Source organism: Pezoporus occidentalis, unplaced genomic scaffold, assembly GCF_034315485.1.
Source record: "Pezoporus occidentalis ecotype Australia unplaced genomic scaffold, CSIRO_AGI_Poc_V1 ctg33, whole genome shotgun sequence".
Taxonomy (NCBI): Eukaryota; Metazoa; Chordata; class Aves; order Psittaciformes; family Psittacidae; genus Pezoporus; species Pezoporus occidentalis.
Window position 1 is genome coordinate 5,056,183 of NW_026915268.1, and position 19,088 is coordinate 5,075,270.

Below are 19,088 nucleotides of genomic sequence, written 5' to 3' on the forward strand. Positions count from 1 at the left end.
TGCCTGCCTGGTGGGTTGCTGTGGAGCCGGGCCCCTGGCATTCCTGGCCCTTGGTTCTTCCACAGGCTGGCAGGAGACCTGCCAGGGACTTGGAAGAAGAGGACCAGAAGTGTATAGAGAACTTTACTTATTCTTGAATATTATGCAAGTGTGACAAGCAGGTGGAAAAAATAAATAAATAAATAAGTCAATCACAGTATCTGACCTTTTTCATTAGGGTGTGAAGCTGTTTTCTTGGAAAAAATTACACTTTGTGATCCAGAATGCCACTTACACAGGTCTGTTTCTACCTGTGACTTGCTTAAAACAGTCAGCATCTAACTGGAAGATCCTCTTCATTGACACAAGTGTTGTTTTCTTAGGAATCACCTTTCAGCTATTGATAAAGGTCTGAGGGAAGGAGGGATCTGAAGGCATCCGTTTCACATGCAGTGTAAAAGAGATTGTGACAGTCTTCTTTCTTGAAGAAAATACATAATAAATACAGAGCAGGTTTTTGACTTTCTGTTGGTTTCTCAGAATATTTTCTTAATAAAGTTAATCTCTGTTGCACAGCTGAGTTGCTGTTGTACACAAGATGGTTGTGTTTGCTGATTTCAGGTTGTACTTTTTGGTTGCACTCTCTGAATCAAGGAAAATCAGCATGTTTCCTTGGTATTACACATACAGTATAACCCAGAGAACATCTGACATGTTCCTTGGCAGTCTGAGCATTCTGTGTGCTTTCTGGTCATACCTCAAGTCTACCAATGAGAAGCTTTGTTGTAATTCTCCTGAGACCAACCATGTCCAGATAAAGCATTTCGAAGTGCTGCAGGTCATCAGTCTCAATATCCGATAAACCAACTTTTCTCTGAAGATTGTAACCTAGGGTTTTTTTCAGGCTTGCTTTAAAAATACCCTCATTGTCACTCAGATAAAATGCTTCAGTTTTAACTTTTCAGCAAGAAGTTAATCCTGATCCTTAGCCTACATTTCTAAATTTTGGTGTACCCTTAATATATTAACACAGTATGTTAAAGTGCCTATGTTATTGAAATCCACCGTCAGTTTTTGTGTGTGAGTGATTTGTTATCTAGCTTATAAATTACTTGCTATTTTAATGACAGTTAGTATACAGGTGATTAGACCTTGGTGGTTGTGCTGATATCCATCCCAGTTGTATTCTGGACTTTCTCAGGCTTGCTGCCAGGTTTGTCCAGGCTTGAAAGTCAAATTTCAGATCACATATAGATGCGTCTTTAACTTTTTCTGGTTATGAGATGATAATTCAGTTTATGCCTCTCGGATCATATTGGAATTATACCATTTTGGAAAGATGTATTCTCTGAAGGCTGTCTTTGCTAGATGGCCTTATTCCCATGGTTTAGCCCAATTGCATGGGGTTTATGTTGTTTTCCCTGGCATGTGTGCTTGCATTTTATAAGTTAATTTTAGGTTAATTTTCACTTTAATTGGCATAGCTCTTGCTTAATTTAAAATTACATTGCTGGGGTTGTTACCTGTTCCTTATTTTTCCTTTACTCTCTCTGAACATAGTGGGGGGGGGACCAAAACCAAAAGATGTCTCTACTAAGCTCAGCCTTTGAGGTATTTGATCTGTTCATTGCAGAAGCAAATGTGCTATTTCTTAAAATTTCTCCAAAGGAACATTTCTCCTTTTTGACTGAAACTCAGGGACTCTTAAAATGTCATTGTTACTGAAATTCAGAAAAAGCTGATTAAAGCCAGGAACTCAATATGCACATCAACAAAAATGAGGAAAAGGCTATGATGATGGTTTGGGGGGGGGGGGGGGGGGGGGGTGTCTCCAAGAAATGACAATTACAAAACCAAGGGTACTTTTGTTGCCTAAATGCTATTACTGTCTTGGATTTTTAAAAGACATTTCAGCATGCTAGACTGTGCCGAGCCAGATCTTATGTATAAAATATCTTTTTGGAAGGGCTAGTGAACAGGCTTTCGACTTTTAAATGAGACTGGTCAAATGCTGTGGTTTCTCTTTTCTTTCTAGGCCACGCTTAAGTCATGAAATATTTACTGGATACCCTTTAATGACGTGGCTAGTTCTTGCTGGGAGTCACACAGGCTTTTGGTGGATGCTAAAACTTTTGTTTGTGTAATGATCCCAAAACATGCTCAAAGGGTTCATCTGTCCTACGAGAATGAATCCCTCATGTAGGAGAGAGAGGTTCCCAGCATGCACCTTCTTTACCAAAGAGAATTTTGTCACCTTCTTAGTAGAGGGGAATTTTAGCTCTTCTGTTGCTATTGTAGTTTCACTTCCACTGATACTTGCATTAGCAGTTATAGGCAATTCTAATTTTTTCCAGATGCATCAATTTAATGAGTAATTACAGCTTTTAAAATGAAATTTGCCAGAAGTTTTCCAAAATATAACTCAAACTGCTCACTGTGCTCTGTCTTTACATCTCTCTTTGGAAGAATGATGGAATTACCATCTAAGACTCAGAAAAAATAGGGGAATTGAACCGTATTAAGAAATACTTTGGTAGCTGAGAGAATAAGAAATAGCAACTTAATTTTCAGTGTTACTTTTGGCTTCTTGTCACAGAAAGACTCCTGTTTTTTTGTTTAAATGCAAATCAACTGGAAAGCTTAACATAGGTAACAGTTCATGTTACTGGTATAGTATCTAGGTTTATAAATACTTCAAGAAATCTATGTGGTTGAAAATTCTTTATGAAGGTTTCAATTGTATTCTTTCCTAACAGAGTCTGGCAGAACTCGAAGTGTTGTGTAACCACCTATACGAAGGAACTGATCTAGAACAGCGAATGCAAGCTGAGAAAGTAGTCTTAGAGCTTATTGACAGCCCAGGGTGTCTTAGCCAATGCCAACTTCTATTAGAACAAGGAACAGTAAGTATCTCGAGTGTTATACATAAATGTAATTTTGCTTGTGGAAGCTCACGTATGTTTCTCAGTTGGGCCATTACCTGTCAGGACAATTAAGGCAAAATGCTTTTCTCTTTTTTTTTCTACGTATTCTGTTTCATAAATGATTCTAGAAATTTTTCCATTTGGAGGTGGTCTTTGTAGGAGTGATAAAACCTTGTGTTAGCAATATCAGGGACAAAAAGGGAAAGCATTTTAGCTTTCAGTACTTTCAGAAGGGTTGTAGTCAGGGGTTGTGTCGTCTGTAGAGCATCGTCAGAACACAGTGTGGTGTAAGCTGGTGCTTGAACATCATATTAGCTACCGTGACAAGAAATAAAGTATTAAAAGAAAAAAAAAATCCGCAAAGTGCCTGTCGTTCTGTTGTCTGCTAGTTTAAACCATTCTGTTTTAACTCTAGATAAAGCGATCGAGTTGATTCTTATTTGATAGTCTAAGCTAAGTCTAATATAATTCTTGCTGTGTGTTTCAAATAATTCAAAAAGAGAGAGAAAGAAAAAGAGAAAACATAAAAAAATATCTTTAATCCAGGGCTGGACCCATGATAATCATCTCATGGTTCTAAATTATCAAATGATTTAAAAACAGGTTTCAAAACTAAAGAACTCTACTGAATAGTGAAATTACTTTAGATGAATGGTTTACATCAAAAGAGATGATAATTTTAGGTCTCCACCTTTTTATTAGTGTTTTGTAATTTAGGTTTGTTGAGAGTGAAACAAAATAAATCTTTTATAAGTTTTTGGCACCCAAAACAAAAATAACTGAAATCTGGTAACCAGATCTGGTCTATTGATTATTTATCAGGTTTTGACTTATTGTCGCTGACTTTAGTTAGCCATTTTTTATTTAATAGTATCTTTTGGTGTGCTTTTGTAGACATCCTATGCTCAGCTTCTAGCAGCAACGTGCTTGTCTAAGCTTGTAAGCAGGGCATCTCCGTTACCTGTCCAGCAAAGGATTGACATTCGTAAGTAATGTTTGTGATTCAAATTTCATTATATAAGTTGGATCTAAAACTTCATGTTAGCACAGTAACCACGTGGTCTGTTTTTTCTCTAGTTCTTGCTATTTACCAAGCCTGTTATAAATAAGGTAGTCATTGTGAAAGAGTGAACATAAAGGTGATTGAGAGGTGTTTCCTTGTTTCTCTGCAGTTAGCTCACAAATAACATTTCCTGTTTTCAAAATTAAAATAAATTCATTAGCTCAGGTTAATTCATATTTTTTCAAGAACCCTAATTTTTTCATGGTAGGCTTTGTACTTATCCTGCAAGATGCTGAAGTGATCTAGTATGTATTTGTAAAGGATCAAAGTTGCAGATATTGTTAGTACACCTGCCAGTCACAGGTAACATTGCTCAGGATCAGCTCTTAACCTTTGTAGAAATCATGCCAGGTCAGGTTTCTACTTGCAGGATTAAGATCCTACAAACTTATTACTTTTCAGGATCTATGTTAAAGTCATTGCTATATTCTAAAAGAGTAAGCAGGTATGTGTTAGGTCTTTAATAGTGAAAGGCTTTGCATGAGGAGCATACGATTCAGTTTGGGTTTTTAGCACATTTGCACTGTTGTATCAGTTCTTTGAGTAGTAGTACTCAAAAAGGCATGTCTGAGAATCAACCTGTTCTGATGAAAGGTTTCAGTGTTCTGTTAGATAAAAATTAACTTGAATCAGCTTTAATTATGCACATTTCAACAGCTTTTGAAACAGGTTAGCTTCGTTCTAGTTAGAGAGGAATTTCTGCAGCTGCAGTGTGCATTGCCTGAAAGGATGTTCTAGGTTGAATTGAGAACGTTCAGAGGGAAATCTTGTCTGAAAACACTTTGTGTATCTTGAGTTGGCTGTGATTGCTGCTGTTACATAGTGAAATACTCAGTCCCCACTGTATAAGTCCTTAGTGAAAAGTTACTGTTTTACCTGCCACAGTTCTCTGAATTCACAAACTGTCATCGCATGTGTCCTAGAAAAACGATGATGTAATGTGCTTTGTGTTACTAAATGTTGAGCTGTATTTAATGATTTGGCATAACTTATATTAACTATAAGAATATAGCTTTTAAAAAATCCATACTTTGAGTTTCTATTAGAACCATTTAATTAATTTTCTTTTTAGAAGACTTTTGTTGCTGATTATAAAATGCTTCTTTCCAGGAAATTACATTCTGAACTACCTAGCATCTCAGCCCAAACTGGCTCCTTTTGTCATCCAAGCTCTTGTGCAAGTCATTGCTAAAATTACAAAATTAGGATGGTTTGAGGTACTAAAAGATCAACTCATCTTCAGAGACATTATTGCTGATGTAAAAAAGTTTTTGCAGGTAGGAAACAGTCCTTCACTTCTGCCATTTTTTTCTGTTTGGACCTCTTCCTTTTTAGTGATTGGCATGTTATGTCACTTGGGTGGGAAAAGTGTGAAGAGCATTGCTTAAAATAGAAGATCTCCCTGCAGTGAAGAACCAGTGTGGGTTTGATACTTGTGAGCTTGTGGGGTTTGATGCCTCATAGTGTTCATAGTGCTGTCATGGTTTCTGTTCGTTTTCTTTCTCCAGAGCACTTTTTCATAGTGTGGTTGTAAACCATCAGTCCCTGTTGTCAAGCCATTCTGTATATTGCCTTTTTTTTTTTTTCTGTTTTCAATGGATGTGGAGATACATTTCTGATACTGTTAGCTCCAGTTATCTTATTACCTGATACTGCACCATCAGAAGAGTGAGACTGTCCAGGGCTTTAAAGCATGAGTCTGATTGTTATTCTTGTAATAATGACTGCTAAAAGTGTGGCAAACTGTTCAGTTGTAGAACTGTATTTTTTCAGATGCCTGTCATGAGTAAGAAAGACACCCTTAGGACACCAAACAAGTTGTTGGAGTGTTCACTGTTACAGTCTTACATTGTTGCTTTTGTGTATCATCAGTGGGACTTCACCTGCAATATAATGCTTAGGAGTAATCACTTTACATCCTCTTCTCTGAAGAAAGCTTATGTAAAAGTAGAACTGAAGTACACAAAATTACAGGACACTGTACTTGTTACATGGTTGTGGTCCTTGTTTGCCCCATTCCTTTTTCACTTAATGAGAAATTAATGCCTTGTATTTGCATGCATGGGCAGTTAGGCACCTGCGTGTGTATATGTTCTCTGTCCATACATGTAAAGAAGAGTGAGAATAAAAAATAAACCAAAAGACATTCTGTCTCTCCTAGGATTGTAGTGTACAATCTAGGGAGATAATAAGTTTAGAGTGTTTTTATAACTTTACCTGTTTTAGCATATGTATTTAAATCTGACCTAAGTACATTCTAGGTAGGGATACGGGAAAGTGTAGGAGGACAGATCACTCATCTTCCCTCTCCAGTAACTGGATGAGGCAGGAATGTTCTTGTTTTATATTTCTTTCCACATTGTTTCCTGTTTCCACGTTGCACTGTGAGAAAGATATGTTATAGGGTAGGAAGATGATCTTGGTACATAGGATTTGAAAATTGGAAGTAATTTACTCTGTCAGAGTGCACAGTCATTTGCTGTGGACTGTTCACTTTTCAAGTTTACAAGTCAAATCTGGAGTAAGCACTGTCAGACACAGTGGCTAAAGATAGAGGACATATAGCACCTTCTGTGGAGTAAGTTTGAAGAATGTGGTTGGCTGTCACAGGTTATTAGCCAGACTTGGTTATTTCATACATTTAATGTGTACAGAAAGGTTCTTAAAAGGTTTTCTGGAAGGTGTTTAATGTCCTTTAAGAGTTTAATACAGATTAATCTTTCTGAGTGTCTGTGTGAGCATAAAGCCTAGTGCTTATTTTGAGGAAAAAATAATCAGGAAATTTAAGCTATTTGGAAATTTACTTCCAAAATGATCTATTATGTGTTTGTGTGTTGGTGATTGTGGCAACTCAGCAAGAAGATAGGAAGTTATATTTCTTGCCAATAAATTTCTGATTTGTTTTTCCATCTTCGTTTATAATACTGCTGAAGTTAATGTACTTTTTGAGTTACATTGGGAATGTCTAATAAAAGATAAGTTGCAATATTCTGTTTATTAAAAACAAACATGATTCTACAACAGTTTGCAGTTATTTTTATGAATGTACTGTAATTGGATTTTGCATTTATTATTAAACTGATTGCAATGTGAGTCTTAAGTGTAGCTCATTAAAAGTACAGATTTAAATACAAAATTTAGCTTCTTAAGAGATTTCTTTAGTTAAATTAAGAATTCCTGTAGAAAAGAAAATTAAGCCGTAGATCTACTAGTGAATTAAATTTTAGATAAAAATGTAAAAGATAATCCCTAAACAATACTAATATCTGTTAATAATTAGCATATGGTAGTTTCAAATACATATGCATTAGTATTCCAGTTTAAAGTTAATCCAGTATGAATTTGAGTGTGATTTAATGTAGGAAAATGGGTTAGCAGCTAGGACTGGAGTTCTGTTCCCAGCTCCTTCATAAGTCACCACACAGCTTTTCACACCTGTGGGAAAGGGGAGGTTGCATTTTCCATGTCTGTAGGCTGGTGTGATGTAAGGAACGTTCATATAGACTTATTTTAAAAATGTGAAATGTAAAAGGAAGTTCTGTTCAACTTACGGAACAGGATGTTTAATCGTACCGAATGCAGAAAGGGCAGCAATGTAAATGTTGCCTGAGAGTTCTCTGACATTTTGTCTGTTGCTTCATAAGTTGAACTTTGGGTGAAGTTGTAAAAATGAGTGTGGTTGTGAGAGGTATCAAGGATATTTTGACAAGGATGACATTGCTTTTTGAACACTTGGGGAGCTGAGCCTGCAAACTGCAGCTGTGAAAGTAGACATAGAGATCTTCCCCCCTGACTCAGTGACCCAATTGCAGTTGATTTTAATGGGCTACTCACAGTCTTATTTTCAGATGGGTTTTTGTTAAATCATGATTGATAATGATTTTTTCAGAGCCACATAGGAAGTTTGAAGATCTAGTTCTACTGATGTTGATAGAATTTGGCATGAAAGTCTTCTAAACAGCTTAGGGTATCTCAGCCTAAAAATTCTTCTTGATTCCAGAAATGTTGGAAAATAGAAAATTGTCTGATTCTAGAAATGTTGAAAAACACTAACTACAAGCTGTGATGTTTGAGCATTCCTGCCTGTTTTTTTTCTGTAGGGCACTGTGGACCATTCCGTAATAGGAGTAATGATTCTCTCAGAACTGACTCAGGAAATGAATCTAGTAAGCATGTTTGTTGGGTTTTACTTTTTTCCTTCCACAAGGGATGTATGTATTGCTCAGGAAGCAATGTGTTGAATGTTTTTGCCCTTCAGAAAAATGGCTGGAGAAAGATTTCTTAGACATGAAGGGATTAATACATACCCTCCTCCCCCCGTCAGAATAGAAAGACAGACTAGAAATTCACAGTGCAGGGATTCTACCTGTACCAGATACCCTCTGTCAGATATGGCATGTAAGTTTCTTTCATCACAGTCACTAGAACTGGTAAAGCAAAGCGAGTGATCAAATTCAAGTGTATTTCTGCTAATGATATTCTTTTGCCTACATCTTAACCTGAGGAAGTGCCTTAGAGCTTTTCATCCAGATATACAACCTTGAAGGATAAAAACAAAGGACTTCAGGAAGCTGTCAAGAACTGTGTTTAGTGCTGGACCATAATTTTAATTTTTAGTGTCAAATAATCTGACAGATATATCTGTCATAGTTATGGCAAAGAAGGGAACAGTGTTTATTCTGTCCTAACTTTTCTTAGGTTGATTATTCAAGACCTTCATCAAAGCATCGTAAAATTGCCACCTCATTCCGTGACACCTCTCTAAAGGACATACTGATGCTTGCGTGCTCACTTTTGAAGGAGGTGAGGCTCTTTATAATTGCACCTAAATCATTAACATCATAATTGTCCCAGTTTGTGTCCTTAAGCTTTTCTGAGTTTAGGAATTCTGTATTTAAATGGATTATGTGACACCCAGTTAAGCTCAAGTGACTGAAAAATTACAGTCCTCCTTGTGTGTCTCTTGCTGTCTCTCAGTTTTTCTGTCTGTGCCATCTCTCTTTTTATATCTTGCCATAACGAATGAAATACCTAAATTCTGAGCTTCTCTTTTTTTTTGATGTTTTTCTTGATTGCATCTCAGTTTTGTTGGGTCTGCCATCTCAGTATTTGCTAAAGCATTATTTATTAAACTGGGAGTGACCAAGAAGACAGACAGATGCTCTGTCTGGTGGTATGGCAGTGCAGTCCAATCTGGCCAAAGTGGTTTTCCCCTTCCCTAGTTCTCTTAACCTCTCTGTAGCATTTTGGGGTTATTCAGGCTGCAGCCTCTCGAGAGCCTGGACAGGAGGTGGTGAAGAACTGCACACTGTAAGCTAGGTCTCTCAGGACCAGGTAGGTTGAACTGAGATCAAGGCTGGAATTTGCACACTTTCCCTTTTGCGTTGATCAAGGCCTTCTATAGCAGTGGAATTGGCACCATGAGGTACCATTCTAATTCTCTTTAAGCTCAGGAAGCATTTTGCTTTTGAGAGCAGCTTATTTTTTTAATGTTGCTTGATTTCTATTCTTTGACACTTGGGAGTGCTGGTTTATTTGTTTTCTCTGAAAACCAAATGAATTGGGTGGTGAAATTTGGACGCAGGCCCTTAAGCTAAGAATTTAAACACAGATGCCATCTCAGTGGATCAGTGGATAATGGTTACAATTACTTTTTTGGCTAAAGAAATAATTCTCAAGGTTGAGAGTTGTGACTGAGTTACTGCTGAAAAAAAACAAGAGAAACTGTGTTAACTTAAATTTCTTTCAAAGTACATTTTTCGTCTAACTAGCATGTTTTACCTCACACTGGCAGTCAGTTTCAAGGGCATGTGTGGTCAGCTACCAGTGCTCAGGTGACAAGCAGTGTATTTATTTAATATATAGAGCAATTAAATAGTGTGTTAACCCTCACCTCTGAAGGGGAAATCCTCTGCTGATGTACAAAGGATGTTTTAAATCAGTGTTGGGATTGAACATTAATGGAGAAATTGTATATAATTTAAAACAATTGGGTAGTTTGGAAGAATCTTCTTAGAGATAGTAAACCCCATTCCACAAAATGGTAAATATAAGTGTGAGAACCTGTATCCTACAACAGGTTCCTAGCTTTCTTGAAGCTCAGCTCGTCAGCAGGTGCTTTCTTAGTCTCTCATGTTGAAAGGTATGTCTGAGTAACATCACGCAGATTTCCATACAGAAACATAAGAAAATTAGAATTTGTTTCTTTATAATGCCAACTTCAGTAGAGTAGGCTGGGTTTAGAAATATTTCAGTGTCTGTAATACACTGAAAAATACACTCACACAACTAATTCCACAGCCACTAATTCCACAACTAACAAATGTGGAATCACTAAAATAATCCCAAGAGATTAAACATTACTGAGAAGACTGGTGGCAAAACAGGTTCTGTTCATACAAGACGTACTAAAATTCAGTGTTGATTTCAAAGCTAAATTTATAATTTAGTGTCAATTCTAATGTGGTGCAAGAGTTATTATCAAGTTAATGAGGCATCTGATGGCACACAGTTGATTTAAATTCCTATCATCAGAATTTTAAAACTTCCTGTTAATAAACCTAAGATGTGACTTTGAATTTAAATAAGGAGCAGATGAACTAGATGGAGTTGTTGCATTTGCGTTTATTTTACTGTTTTTCTAGGCAAAATTATGTCAGTATTTTATGTTCACAATCTGCATCAGTGCTGAGTGCATTTGAGCTTTGTTTTCAGTGCTATTATATTGTGTATGTAATCTTGAGGTAGTAATATCTTCAAGCTAAAATGTTATCATTATAGAAGGGGATGGATAAAATGTGTTCTCACAGTATGTTGAGTATAGACTTCAAAATTCAGACAGCTTGTTTAGCTTAAAGTACCTTTTTATTCTGACACTACACGGGTTATAAAGCAGTAGAAACAGTAACAGCATTTGTACAGATGTTGTAAATAGCTACATTTACATTCCAGACTGCTCATTTCATTGTTTTTTTAATGCCACTTTTTTCTACACTTAGCAGAGGAACAGTTTAGCCGCCTGGACATCAAACTGAAAAATAACCAATTGTAGAGGTATTTTTTACCCATATGATTCATACTCCCCGCTGGTCTGGAGTAACTGAAGTTACATGACACCTTACAGTTTAATTTTTGCAGTGAAGTTAACACTCTTTTTAACAAACAGTGTTGGTGATGTGCTGAGTTTTACCTGGAAGTATTTTATGCAAAAAGATTATTTCACCAGGCTTTGTAAGATTTGTAAGTCTGGGAGCTTTAGCATGACGTGGAAGATGTCTCTGAGGTAGTAATAGTAATTTATTGTTGAAGGATTTATTTTTTTTCTCTTAATACGTGCTCTCTTGCTTTGAACTTTGCAGTTTTATATCCAAACCTTTCCCTTTTCAAAGCTGTTTTTAAGGCATGTTCTGTGCAGGTGACCTAACAAGGTTTCTTTTCTCTTTAGCTCTTGGCAAAACCTTTAACCCTTCAGGACCAACGGCAGCAAAGTCTAGCAATGCAACTTTTGAAGCTTGTACTAAACTGTCTTAATTTTGATTTTATTGGAAATTCAGCTGACGAATCTGCAGATGACCTGTGCACTGTGCAGATTCCAACAAACTGGAGAACAAGTAAGAAAGGACCATAACTGTTAGTCTGAAATTTATATCCAGTGGTTCTATAACTGCTTTTGTCACAGGACTTGCAAGTATGAAATAGTTTCTAATGTGGAGTAGATTTTTTTTTTTGTGGCGAGTTGTTTGTAAACTTCTTCTGCTATTTCTATCACACTTCTCCTATTGTTACTTTTACAGAAAGAAATAATAGTCTGTAACATAAATATTCACAGTAAATTAAATTTTTCTGATTAGACACTGAATGCTGTTCTCATTCCTGGCTTGAGCACCTTGAAGAGGTACTGCAGTTGCAGCATGTCTGTTTTCCCTTGTCTTCTTCCTGATGAGAAAAATGTGATAATCATGGTTTAGTGTGCTAATATGTGTTCTAGTATGTGAGCTTGTTAATAGAGGCAGCAGGAGGATTGCATCTTGATTCTTAGATTCTACAGCTTTGACTTCCTGGTATACAGTGCAGACGGTGGTCTAGTATAAGTATGTCTGTGGTGGTCTGACCCTGGCTGGAGGCCAGGTGCCCCCCAAAGTCACTCTGTCACCCCCCTCCTCAGCTGCACAGGAAAGAGAAAATACAACAAAAGGCTCATGGGTCCAGATAGGGGGACAGGGGGAGATCACTCAGCAATGGCAGTCATGGGCAAAACATACTTGACTTGAGGAAATTAATTTACTACTGGCTAAAATCAGAGTAGGGTAATGAGAAATAAACCCGAATCTTAAAAAACCTTCCCCCACCCCTCCCTTCTTCCCAAGCTCAACTTCACTCCTGTATTCTCCACCTCCTCCCCTCCAGTGGCACAGGGGGCACGGGGAATGATGGTTGTGATCAGTTCATCACGTCTCTGCTCCTTCCTCCTCAGGGGAGGAGGGTTTTCCCAAGCCTTTAGTTAAGATACTTCAGATTGTCCATGAAGGGATCTCTCTTTGGTCATTAAACCCAGAGAAAGCCTAAAGGAGATTAAACTTTATTATGTGAGGCTTTATTTTACACCAGTCATCCTATGAAATAATGCTTATAAATGGAATAACTTTGAAATATCACTTCATTTGTGAGATTTATTAATTGTGAATTTTTGGTGAACTTCTACTCTGTTGTTACCCCTTCATAAAGTGTGGGGTAGTGTTGTAGTTCATTTGCATTGTAGTTCATTCAATGTGATTCCTCAGTGTATTGGTAACTGTTTAAAGCATTTTCTTCTGTTTATCAGTCTGTAGACTTCAGGATAGTCTTTGGAACTTCTGTTAAAAACTTGTCTTTTTTTAAATACAGACTAAACTCATCCTTAGTATCTGAAACCTGTCTTGTCTTAGTGTACTACCATAGTAACCTGAAGGAATCAGTTTACCTACATCTATAACAAACCTGACAAAGTATTGTATCATCAGTAAGGGAAGTATTCTTTATGAGCTGTAGCACAGATTAAATGTGATAAAAAGAGTATGGTGCTTTGATATTTTACAGTGAACTGATTAATCCATCCATTCATAATTTATTCTCAGTTACAGTGATACCTCTTACTGTTTTGGTTACAAAGAAGGTGATACAGTTAAAGATAATTACTGCTTGTAGTGTGTTAAAACCAATTTCTCTTTTTCCATAGTCTTCCTGGAGCCAGAGACCTTGGACCTGTTTTTTGATTTGTATCATTCCCTTCCACCTATGCTGTCTCAGTTAGTAAGTGAAACTTAGTGATTTACACTCAAGTAATGATGGAAAATAGTCTTTTAACAGCTATACCTTGTACAAAAGACTGTTTTATTCCTTGCATTAACATTTTATGAGTTCTTGTGGGTCAGTGCCCACTCAAAATGTCTTTTCTTTCAACTTCAGCCCCAGTTTTCATTTCTGAATCGGAAAGCATCCAAATACCTCCTCCCCCAGTTCAGCATTACTCAGCCACCTGATGATAAGTCAGAAGCTGTTATAAACAGCCACATCAGTGTTTAGTGATTGCATAGACATTGCTGCAAAAATAATTTTCAGCTGCAGAATGTACTACAGACAGCAGTGGAATGGATTGCTCTAAACATTTAAGATATATTTATTCTGAAAGTTTAATTTTTTTTTTTAGTCTTACAGTATTTTTTAATTATTACTATTCTTTAGGCACTTTCTTGTTTAGTGCAGTTTGCTTCTACAAGGAGATCTTTATTCAGCAATCCAGAACGTGCCAAATATCTTGGTAATCTGATCAAAGGAGTGAGACACATCCTGGAAAATCCACAGGTATCTCTTTAATTTTTATTTGATTTATTTGAAATGCTAAAACATTATGCATTTGTTGTTCCAGTTACACCCTTCATTAATATACTCAGTTGATCAAAACCGCTTTCAGCCAGATTTCTGTTTGCTTTGATTTTCTATTCAAAACAAAGCAAAAGTCCTGTGCAAATAAAACTGGCACCCAGTTAGCAAGACTGCTTATACAATTTCTATTAGATTAAACTATTAACTTCTGAAAAATTGCTGCTTTTTATTTAGGGTTTATCTGATCCAGGTAATTACCATGAATTTTGTCGGTGTTTGGCTCGGCTAAAAACCAACTATCAACTGGGAGAGCTAGTAATGGTGAAAGATTACCCCCAAATCATCCAGCTTATAGCAAATTTCACTATTACTAGCCTACAGGTAAGAATATATACAGATTTGGTTTTGACTCTTGAATGACAAAGAGGACTGGCCCCAGTTCTCTGTGGTGTTTGTGAGGAGGTGGTGATGCTTGTCTTTATGTGAAGTGCATTTTGTCAGAGATGTAACTCAGATGTAATCTAAGTTCTCTGGAACCGGTTTGCACTTTTCTGATGCAGTTTTGTAGTGGGAGCAGTTTTAAAGGAAAGAACAACAACTGAAGCACAACATCGATGAACGTTAATCCTTCAACCTTAGTTCTTGCCCTCAAAAAACAAAAATCCAACACACTACACCCTTTATACAACCCTAAAATACTTAACACCTATGCTCCCATGTAGACTTTGAAGTGCCTACACTGACTAGGTTCTTGAGTTGTGCTTTTGTCCATGTATATATACCTTTGAATTCATGGAATAATGGCTACATTTTTGTGGGACCTACATCTGTACAAGGACACATGTCTCATGGTCAAGATTCTCACAGTGTTAAAAATATCAATTTGGCAGTCATGCACTGTTTGAGTAATAAGAGTTGTTATTTTATCATTTCCTCCAGAAAGAGCTGAGATGCATTTTTATTCTTTACATTCCCTCTTAGGTGGCTCTGGACAGTTTTTTATTCCACATTTAGGGTTTGTGAATGGCCCTTTTATAGCACTTAATTCTCACCGTGCACTGTTTAAGAATCTAGGCCTAGGTCTGAGTCCTGGATTTTACTGAGAGGAGGTAGGAGTACCTACAAGTAATGCTGAATCTAATGTATGCCATAGCATGTCTCAGTTCTGATGGCGTCCTTCGGTAGCTATGTGAATTAATAAGACTAAATAAAACCATCATGTTTCACAGCTAAAATTTCACACTGGGATGCTTTAACAGAAGTATGTTTTGTTTTCTTATAGCACTGGGAATTTGCTCCAAATAGTGTTCATTATTTGCTAACTCTGTGGCAAAGAATGGTAGCATCTGTTCCATTTGTGAAAACGGCAGAACCCCACCTCTTAGATACATATGCACCTGAGATAACAAAAGCTTATATTTCTTCTAGACTGGAATGTGTTCCTGTAGTTATAAGGTAAACTTGTAATTGCAACTTTAAGATTGTAATGTGGAATGTTTAATTTTCTGGTTTGCTGGCATATTATGTTTTGTTTAAAATGGAAGTACACTGGTTCTTATTACCATGGTGATTTCTTTAGCTGCTCTTAGTTGGCTGATATAATTTTACTCGTTTTGCTTATTAAATCCAGGCCAAAATCAAATGTAAATTCTAATTATGTTTCCTTTCATGGGTCTTTGTGTTTTGAAACAAGCCTATTCCCCACACCCCTTCTTTTTCAAGGCTATCTAAATTAACTGTATTGTGACATGTTTTCTCAGTGAATCACTTTCTAGGGCCATAGAGGGTAGAGTGATGGGGGAAAGCAGATTGAACCCCATGCATGAGAAAGGGTGAGACCGAATAAAACAAGCTAGTGAGTGTCAAGATTGAAAGTGGCCAATTTAAGTTCTTAGCTCAAATCTTCTTTTTAATAGTTTAAATAAATGACCTGTAGTCCACAATATAATATAGCACATAAGAAAAAGGTGTTTAGATTACTAGGAAGGATTTAGTTTTCTTCAAGGGCTTTTATGAATTCCTACTGATAGGATTTCCTGTCAGACTACAGGACTGCAGAATAAGTCACATCTGCTTTTGGTTTTCAATTTTGCATTACTGAGATAATGTTATTTGTTCAGTTTATGTGAGGAAGTACATTCAACTTTACCATTATTGTCCTTTTTGTCTTATCTTGGCCAACATCTCATGTCTGCAAATTACATCATTTGCCATTTTACTGTTTAGTAACTAAGCTGTAGCTGGTGTTATTTGCCTTAAGTTATCACCATAGGTACGTTAAAGGCTGACGACCTTAATGGCTCAGAATCGTGAGCTTCACTATCATTGTCTCAGAACCAAGAACTCATAGTACCTAGGGGAGCTTCCAGTGTTCCAGTGCTAGGACAGAGACGGAGAAGCAGCTGGTTGCAGATGCAGTGAGTTTTCATGAGCCTTCTTTCAGCCAGCCTACAGTTCTAGTAGCATTTTTATCTTCTCTGTTCAGCTTTTCTGTAGTGGAATCTCAGGGTTGAACCTTAAATCTCAGTTTTTTTCTCTACTGAGTGGTACATTCCATATCACCTACCAGATGTGAAGCACTTAGTAGGGCTGAACTGCTGTGTCAAACCATCTGGCATGACCAGATCTGTTGAAATGAGCTGTTGTCTTCATTAGCACTGAAAATTCAGTGATGGCACTGATGAGAGATTTCCTGAATGTCCTTGATACATTTTGGAGGAGCAAACTGTCTAATCCATGAAAAAAGCCAACAGGGACAAGATGAGGAAAGTACTGATCTTCTTTTCTACCAGTCTGTCATTCTTAAGACAGTCTGTGTAATGCTGTTGGTATGTATCCATTCTTAGCTCTAGGTGATTAGTATACCACTGTTGTATTGTCTTATTCTGTTATGTGATGAAAATCCTCAGCTATGGCATTTTTCTACATAGCAATATCAAATGTAGACTTTAGCATCAAACATCCAGACCATTCTTGAGAAACATGGGATGTCTGGGAGTCAGTTTCATAAGACTACTGACGTTTGCTCAAAGGAGATGAACTGGTGTCTTTGCAAACGAATCCTGTTTTCTGGGATGACCATTTTTCTTATAAACCAGTCAATAGCATCACCCACCATTCAGAAGCCATACAGGTCCTTCAGACAGAGAAAGAACAATGGAAGGAAAGTTACTTTTGCCTTTTGGGGGGTTTAAATAGCTGTTCTCCCTTTCAAGTAAGGGTGAGTGAGGAGGTAGTGATTCTTCTGCAAAGAGTCAGCAAGAGGATGCTCTTCTACAAACTATAAGGAGAACTTTTATGTCACGTATTTGTAAATACCTGAGGAGAGGTCTGTTTCAGCCCATCTCGGACATTAGAATTTTCAGCTGCTGTATATGTTTCGGAGTTTGGTTGTTAGCACTGTTAGCTTTGTTAGGTTTTTGGATGTTACTGTTATCTGTAGATTGATTGTTGCCTGTGCAGTAAAAGGGTAACCTTGTGATGAATGAACCTTTCCTACTATGGCTTGTGTAATGAGTATAGTTACATTTTATGGCAAGAGCTATTGGTCTCTTTGTTATAAACATTCCGTAGGGTCACAGCTTGTTTATGGCAGGATAGAAGATTTACAAAGCAGTTGCATGGAGCTTTAGTGAAGCTTGCTTGTTGTTGTTTTGTGGTCTTGTGCTTAGTTTGATGAATATATAAAATCCATTTCTACTCAGTATTCGGTTCTTTCCTCTCATCCCTGCAAAAGATGCTGCTTGTTAATAGCCTAATGTTCTTTCTGTGTTCATACTGCCAACATCTCTTCTTTGCTTTTTAAAATGTGTTACGAGGAAGGCACAAATAGCATAATGTTCTGTGTTTGTGTGGATGTGGATTGTTATGTAGTAGAATGAGGCCTTATGTCTGTCTGCTGTATTCACCAGCTGCTAAGGCTCTTATGGTTCAGTGGTTCAGTGTCAGTGGTACAAGGTCTGGATGGGAAAAGAGCTGTTAAGGAATAGTGACTAAGTGATTACTTTTTATTTCTATTCCAGAGATGGCTTAGAAGATCCACTGGATGATACAGCTACAGTATTCCAACAGCTGGAGCAACTGTGCACAGTGAGCAGGTGTGAATACGAAAAGACCTGTACATTTCTTGTACAGTTGTTTGACCAAAATGCACAAAACTACCAAAAACTATTGCACTCTTCTAGTAGGAATCCATTAGAAATCACAGTTCAGGAAGGTTAGTATTTAATTTAATTTTTAGACTGTATTTTATGTGCAAATAACCATATACTTGCATATGAAAAGGAGCAGTGATCTTACAGCAGATATAACAAGACCTTTTCCCAATCTAGAAATTAGTGATCTTAGTCTGTACACTGGCAGTTTTTGATGTGTTTTAACACACTGTTACATCTTCAGAGTATAGGCATGAGAGCTGTAAAAACTTTTAATTGCTGAAAATCAACATTTTAGTGCCTCAGGTGCCCTCATGGGAACCAGCTGCAACTTGATGAACATTTTTTGTAAATGAAGATGCTAACTTGCCGTCTTTTTACATTTATGTGTCTGTAAAAATTCATGTAAATTCCTTAATTTATTTTATACAGCTCTGTTATAATGAATTACCTAATTTTCAAGAAACTCAAGTTATTTATTGTAGTGTAAGCTGTAAAAATAATAAGTATTTTTTATATCTTTTTTCATATACCTATTTCAGTCCTCTCTGTGTCTCACTTAAACTGTCTTTATAACTACTGGCTCTTTCCTAATACAGTTATCTTATGGCTGTTGCATCTTTACATGGATAAATGGTGTTATTTTGAAAAGGTGAGACAGGTTACTGCATAATACAGCTGTTTCTTTGCATGCCATTAAGTATTCATGATTGATTTTGCTGTTCCTTTGTTGAGTTTGAATATGCTGATTTTCTACTATGTAGGAGCCATTTTTTCACTAATTTCTGTAAAACCTTCTACTTCTCTGTTTTATGAATACCACTTTCTTCCATGCACCTATCGACTTATTTGGGAGAACTCTCATTACTGACCTGATCTCATTGACCAGCTGCAGTCTGAATTTCTACTCCATTCCCCAGACCTGATGAGGCAGAGGGAAACAATCAGCCAGAGTCTGTCAGTGTCAGTGCTCTAGGGGATTGCCCTCGTACCTCAGAAAACATTTTATGCAGTTTAAATACTGTGTTTCTTTTCTGCAAACTAAACATTTGTGCTCATATTGAACAATAACTGTTATATCCCCTAGATATACATGGTTAAATTTAG

General features: G+C 36.9%; 1 protein-coding gene across 2 annotated transcripts in view; it reads left to right on the forward strand.

Annotated features, from left to right (window-relative positions):
- The window catches only part of RANBP17 (RAN binding protein 17), a 156,301-nt gene that overhangs the window by 1,086 nt on the left and 136,127 nt on the right, over positions 1–19,088 (forward strand). For both annotated transcript variants that reach the window (XM_062629242.1, XM_062629243.1), the window contains exons 2-12: positions 2,736–2,882; positions 3,798–3,888; positions 5,077–5,243; positions 8,067–8,132; positions 8,665–8,769; positions 11,411–11,576; positions 13,181–13,254; positions 13,687–13,806; positions 14,062–14,208; positions 15,110–15,282; positions 17,850–18,043. In XM_062629242.1, coding sequence (XP_062485226.1) covers positions 2,736–2,882; positions 3,798–3,888; positions 5,077–5,243; positions 8,067–8,132; positions 8,665–8,769; positions 11,411–11,576; positions 13,181–13,254; positions 13,687–13,806; positions 14,062–14,208; positions 15,110–15,282; positions 17,850–18,043 — 1,450 coding nt within the window. The remainder of the gene's footprint in view (positions 1–2,735; positions 2,883–3,797; positions 3,889–5,076; positions 5,244–8,066; positions 8,133–8,664; positions 8,770–11,410; positions 11,577–13,180; positions 13,255–13,686; positions 13,807–14,061; positions 14,209–15,109; positions 15,283–17,849; positions 18,044–19,088) is intronic.